At 41.6% G+C, this 6,883-nt stretch overlaps 1 protein-coding gene across 1 annotated transcript in view; it reads right to left on the bottom strand.

Annotated features, from left to right (window-relative positions):
* Window positions 1-6,517, bottom strand: part of LOC119411010 (mitogen-activated protein kinase kinase kinase kinase 5) — a 31,967-nt gene extending 25,450 nt beyond the window's left edge. The window contains exons 1-4 of the mRNA XM_037677931.1: window positions 6,506-6,517; window positions 6,303-6,360; window positions 1,673-1,763; window positions 1,530-1,594 (exon numbers count right to left, since the gene is read on the bottom strand). Of these exons, the coding sequence (XP_037533859.1) occupies window positions 1,530-1,594; window positions 1,673-1,763; window positions 6,303-6,360; window positions 6,506-6,517 (226 nt within the window). The remainder of the gene's footprint in view (window positions 1-1,529; window positions 1,595-1,672; window positions 1,764-6,302; window positions 6,361-6,505) is intronic.
* Window positions 6,518-6,883: the final 366 nt, after the last annotated feature.

Below are 6,883 nucleotides of genomic sequence, written 5' to 3'. Positions count from 1 at the left end.
ATCATCATTCAACCATTGTTCGACCATCGTCCAACCATCATCCAACACTCATACATCCAACCATCATACATCCTGCCATCATCCAGCCATTGTCCAACAACCAACCATCATCTAACCAGCATCCAGCTTCAAACCATCATTCAACCATCGTCTGACCATCATCCAACACTCGTCCAACAATCATACAACATCTAACCATCATCCAATCATCATCCATCATCCAACCATTGCCCAACCATCATCCAACAATCATCCAACATCTAACCATCATACAATCATCATCCATCATCCAACCATTGCCCAACCATCATCCAACATCCAACAATCATACAACATCTAACCATCATCCAATCATCGTCCATCATCCAACATACAACCATCATCCAACATACAACCATCATCCAACATCCAACCATCATCCAACCATCATCCAACATACAACCATCATCCAACATCCAACCATCATCCAACCATCATCCAACCAGTGATCATTTTGATTCAGGCAGGACGGTTTGTGCTGCACAAAATTAGCAGTCCTTGGGTGAATGCATATCACCCGCCACCCTGCATGCTGTTTCCAACAAGGACTTTATACGACCTGTTAGCACTCAGAGTATGTGTTCAGAATGACTCTCAGCTACTACCACACGTCAGCACATGAACTGTCAAACTAGTGACACACTGTCACCCTTTAATATGGTTCAAACAGCCAACGGTTCCTCAAGAACCATGTTTTATTTTCACAGGATGCTACTGTAAATACAGAACCATTCTGGCTAAGGGGGATTATCTGTGGCAGCCATCTTGAGTTAGGTTTATTCCAAAAGGTAATCAGTTGTGGATGAACATCCAATGGTTTCATCCTGAGAGTTTCTTTAAAATCCCTTTGCTGCTAAAACCCAAACACAGACAGTACATGATCACCATCATCAGTTATTACTCTTATATGAGTTAGATTTTGACTCAAAGTATAAAAATTATGAGTTCTTTAAAGCTTTAATGAGTGACAGAGAAGGATCTCATCGTGTTTATAGATTTTTTTAAATTGAATAAAACGTTATTAAAGCCGTTTTTGTAACACTTGTGTTGCGTTTAGATTATTACTCATCTCCTGAACGAACAAGTTTTAGTTTTATTTGTGTTAAACTGCCTTAAACTCATTTGCCTTGCATCAGATAGATGAAAAGTGTTGGACTTAGGTTCTTCAGACGTGAATGGTAAATGGACCGTTACAGAACTTTTTTATTTTATCAAGACACTCGAAGCTCTTTACACTTCAATCTGTGCCTCATTCACCCGTTCATACAGCACTCTACTAGATCTATACAAAGAATAATCAGAGCTTTATCACATTCGTACACCGATGTCACGCACATCGGAGACAATGAGGGGTTCAGTGTCTTGCCCAGGGACACTTCAGCATGTGACTGCTGGTGGAATCAAACCCCCAACTCTTGCATTGGACGACTGCTCTAACCACTCAGCTACAGCAGCATGAACACAAACACGTCTCGCTCTCCGGTACTTACCGTGGTAAATGTCCTGAAGGGAACCTCCGCCGCAGAACTCCATACAGATCCACAGTTTGTTGGCTCTGCAGGAAGACCAGAACGTCCGAGTTAACGGCTGCGTCCGGGACCAGAGACACACAAACAGAGACGGGGCTTCTTACTGTATGTAGCTGCTGTAATAAGCTACGATGTTGGGATGTTTGCAGCTTTTCACGATGATGATTTCCTGCTGGATGATGGAGAAATCATCCTCTGTGGGACACAAAACAAGATGGTCCTCGTCTCAGATTAGAGCAGAAAAACACAGATTATGTTTGTTTCTTGAGCTCCAGGTGAGTTCTTGTGCTGCGTCTCTAGAAAACAAAGGCTCAGCAGATTGAATGCACGTCACCCGCCACTGAAAAACAAGAGCTGAAGATTCTTTTGGTTAAACCTTGAAAATCACGTTTTGTGATCACACTCAGAGCCCTCGTTGGGAAGGACGCTCAGCTACTACCACCTCAAATTTTACCACAATAAAACCCACTGAGTTTGAGCCAGTCTTGTGATTCTGAAGATCAGATGGCTGTGGCAGCCATCTTGAATTGGGTCGACTCCAAAACTTCACTTTCCAGACGTTTTATTGAATTTTTTTTTTTTTTTTTTACAATTGCTCATAAATAATTTTTCGCACACGGCCAGATTTATGATAAAAATTATTATAATAATCTGGAATCATGGCGAAGGAAACAGAAACTGTGTTGCTTTAAAACAAGTCTGAGGTCTTGCACCAGATTAAACTTCATCAGTGGAACCAGCGTGATGAAGTAATAATCCAGTCCCGTGTTTGTCGACGGGTCGAGCAGCAACACGTTCATTTTGTTTGTTTCTTAGAGTCAAAAAGATTTCGCTATTGTAGCAACTTGTTAGCGGTAGCAGTAAAATACACAACAGAGTTGTGCTCAAACGACATCACTTCCTTTATTTTGTTAACACACTATCACCCCAACAGGAAGTGCATTCCCTATAAACGTCCTGTTGGGCTGCGTAGATAACTGGGTGCTTTTTAGGGGAAACCTGGTCTGATGCAGGGAGACGGCATCCATCCCACTCTGGGTGGAGCCCACTGTTGTAGTCAAGACCACCTAACCCAAGACCAAGTCAAGACCGAGACCAGAGTGTAACGAGACCGAGACAAGACCAAGACTTTTGGGGTTCGAGACCAAGTCGAGACCAAGACCGTAGGTCTTGGAGCTCAATCTTTTCACAGATTATCTGTCGTACATTATACTGTCACGACATAGTGACAGTTTTAACAAATATGTAAAAAAAATGTCACTTTTATAAAACATTTTTTTATAAAAGTGACATACTACAACTTTTAAGTTTGCTTTTAAATGAATGCATCAGCTTTTATACATTTTCAAAGCTATAGAGAAATCAGACATTCAGTGGTTTTTGCACAATAATTTTCATGTCATGTGACCCACTGACACAAAACTTGTGTTCAACTTCTCTAATAGACCTGACAGACGAGGCACCCTCATTTATTTCTCAATTTAAAGCATTTTCTAATTTTACATAATTTATTTGTTCAAAAACCATGGGTTTTGCTCAATAACTAATTAGAAAATGATGTAAAATGAGAAATAAATGATGGTGTCTTGTGTGTCGGGTCTATTACAGTAGTTTAATATTAGTCTCGTGTCAGTGGGTCAAATGATACAGAATATATTAATTTTTGTTTCTGAAGAGTGTTTGGTTCGGTAATTTGTTGACGGTCCCTAAGTGAACCTTTACGTCTCGGAGGAGGGGCAGACTGAGTGCAGCTGACCAACATCAGACTGCCTGCTTCGGATCGAATGAGAGGAACGCACCGCTGAAGCCACGGAGCTCGAATATCCAACGTAAAACTAACTTCACCGCGGTAGAGTTAAGGCTCCAGCACGAACGATTCAGAAACAATTTGAAATGAGACAAAAAGCTATTTATTAACTGATTAAGTCGTGTTTTAGACTGATTGTTGCTAGAGAATCTATTCTGACCCAAAGTGCAGCTGTGACTGGTTCTGAATGAGGCTTTACATCAGACAGATGCTCCCCTCTCTTCCAGGTACTGCGTACCGGCACAGAATACTTTAGTGGTACACAGTACCGGACCGGACCGACTTACTTTCACCCCTGGTTGCGACGTTACGTTCTGTTCTCTGTAATGTTCTGTTGGTACAGAACCATGTGCGAGTGAAAGGGGGTGGGCGTGACAGCGGTAACAAAAACATGTATTTAGCAATGAGTCACGTTTTCGCTTGGACTTTAACATTTTGCATCAAATAAAAACAAAGATGTTGACAAATAAACTGGACAATATTCTGGCAGTTTAGTGATATTTCCACAGTTGTGGTCTTGACTGGTCTTGAAATAAAATCCAGAGTCCTCAATGTCCGAGATCGAGACAAGACCAAGACCATCAAAAAGTGGTCTTGAGACCGGTCTCAAGCACTACATCACTAGTGGAGCCGCCATTCTTTCTAGAAAATTGGCCGATTCTGTTTGTCCTCCAAATGATTCAACATTCAACATTTGTTTTATTTTGAAAAGCTCAACGATTTAGCAAGTCAGAGCTATCGGAATAATATTTGTGAGGATTTGTGTTTTCTAGTGTGTGTCTCCGTCTTGTGGTCTGTCCTGCTCTCCTCGGTGTTACTCCCTCTTGTAATCAGCTCCTCCCTCCTTCCCCAGGTGTTTTTCATCGCCTGTCGTTAGCGTGTGTAAGTCTTCTGTGCTCCTCGTTGTCTGGGCATTTTACTGTCAACCTCCACGTCCCGTCTTCCCTCCGTGTCCTGAGCCTTATGTGCCTTTTGTTTCGTTTCATTTAATAAACTACTTCTGATTTTAATCTCAGAGTCTCCGTGGTCTGCCGGCACTTTGAGTTCAACATTAACTACCAGATCGCCACAATAACTGTGTTCAATAGGAGGCGCAGGGAGTCATTCTTGTGTGTGATATTGTTTCACATTAGAACATCACTACGTTTACTGTATGAAGATAAATCTTGAAATGTAATCTGAATTACACTTTTGGGTTAAGTTTATTGCATTTATGATTCAATGCAGCCAAATCAACACATTTAAAAGGTAACAGATTATTGTAATACTTAGTTTATGGTCAGGAGAAGTTTAGCTGAATACCTCTGCTCTAAAGTCACAAAGCTGATCCGTTCACTCATGATCCGTGCACAGCAGGTGATTTGTGCACGTGTATTTCACTATTTGTACGCACAGAATATTCCTACGGGTGCAATTTTAAATGTGTACATTTGAGAAACTGTGTTTGTGAACCTTGTGATATACTTGTGTGACTACCGTACTTTCCGCCGTACACGTCACACCGCCCTATAAGTTTCATCAGTTCAAAAACGTCTAATAAAGTGGAAAAACATAAATGAGTTGCTTCGCCGTATATGTTGCATCTATTATGCGTCACTGCTGACCACCCGGAAACGTGGGCCGGTGTTGTGCCAAAAAACGATTGGCTGCCAAACAGCGGCTGCGAGAGCGTGCACGGGAGGACTTTAACAAGAATTTAACAAGTTTAACACTTATAAACATTTATTTGTTTGCTCGAAATTATAGCAAAGGTGTGTCTGTCACAAATTGGTGCTTGTGAACCCAGTTGTGCAGGCAAGCAGGCGAGGAGGACTCAGGAGATATATAAAATAAAGAATTTATTAACAAAACAAAAGAGCTGACGGGGCCGCAAAAACAAACAAGGACGAACAGGAGGTACTCACACAATGGACAGGTCATCACCGGTGATCAGTAGACAACGCCAGCACAAAGACTAACACAGAGACACAGACTTATATACAGGAAACACCAATCAGACAAAGTGAAGACACCTGTGAGTGATCACAGATGCCAGAGACAGAGACTGAAGACGCAGGACATAAACACGACACAAGATGGGGCTAGACACCAAAGAAACACAAACCCTATAGAGACGTAAATAGGGGATCAGGGGGACACAGACATGAACACAACACCAAGGACAAAACCACAACTCCTACAGTGTCTCAGTCTAACTGTTCCTTAATAAATGCACTTTAATGGTCAGATCAGCTGCATTTCAAAAATCGATTCCCGGCTGCGGGAGTGCGTAGAGGGAGGAACTGTTGTGCATTTCTTCAAAACTTAACAAGATAACCACCTAAAAACAATTATTTGTTTGCTCAACATTATAGTAAACGTGTGTCCCAGTTGAACTTTTATTTAATAAATGCGCTTTAACAATCCAATCAGCTGCATTTCTCCTGGGCGACGCAGTGAAATGAAGCTGATTTGATGTTTGCTCCAGGAGTTTCGGAGCGAGACGAAGGTGGTTTTGTATGGCAAGCCAAGTGTCTCACTAATAGCCACTTTTACCTATTAATGAGACACTTGGCTTGCCATATTGGTCAAGGGTCCGCTAGTGGCTAAAAATGGTAGTGTTCAATATTTCTCAGAATGAATGAAATCGTCAGATCTCAGCCAAAAATTTGGTTATAAATATGGGAAAAAATGTATATTAGTCGCTTCAGTGTATAAATTGCAGGATTTGCTAATTTATGCAAAAAGGTGCGACATATACAGCGAAAAATACGGTACTGTTGAAACTAATTTATCTTCACAACCAATAGGAACAACCCAGAACCAGAATCTTTAACAGTGCACACATTATTGCTACAAGGCTACCCAGAATGCTTTGCAGCTCACCTGGCCTCTGTGACACGCTACATGAAGTAAAAACTGGTGGATTTTAAACAAAAACCTCTCACCTGGCTCCATCTTTATGACTTTAATAGCTGCCAGCTCTCCGCTCTGTTTGTTACGAGCCTGAAAAAACAAAAACACAAACAAAGTGTTTATATATTTACAAAGAACAGCGTTTGTGTTTTCTTCTTTATGTAATGTTCTCTGTAAGAAACAGCCTCATCGGTCTGTGGCCAGAAATCAAAGGAAGCAACAGCAGCCGTCAAACACTCGTGCACATCGTGACCTTTCAACGTGCAACAGCAGAGGCTGCTGCCACTTCTCTCACTCGACTGTAAAACTTCTGCCGTGAAGACGTCCTCCAACGGATTTCAGCTCGTCTCCGTCTGCTTCTGTCCTCAGTCCAGAGGATGACACCAAGCAGAACGTCCTGCAAAACTTAACCTGTCCCACAGAGTAACACACACACAGAGACACACAAAGAGACATGTAGAGACAGAGAGAAACATAAAGAGACACATAAAGACACAAAGAAACACATAAAGACACACAGAGACACACAAAGACATATAGAGACAGAGAGAAACATATAGAGACACAGAGACACACAAAGACATATAGAGACACATAAAGACACACAGAGACA

Source organism: Nematolebias whitei, chromosome 6, assembly GCF_014905685.2.
Source record: "Nematolebias whitei isolate Nwh7 chromosome 6, NemWhi1, whole genome shotgun sequence".
Taxonomy (NCBI): Eukaryota; Metazoa; Chordata; class Actinopteri; order Cyprinodontiformes; family Rivulidae; genus Nematolebias; species Nematolebias whitei.
The sequence above is the reverse complement of the archived record's forward strand: the minus strand, read 5'-3'. Positions and strand labels throughout refer to the sequence as shown.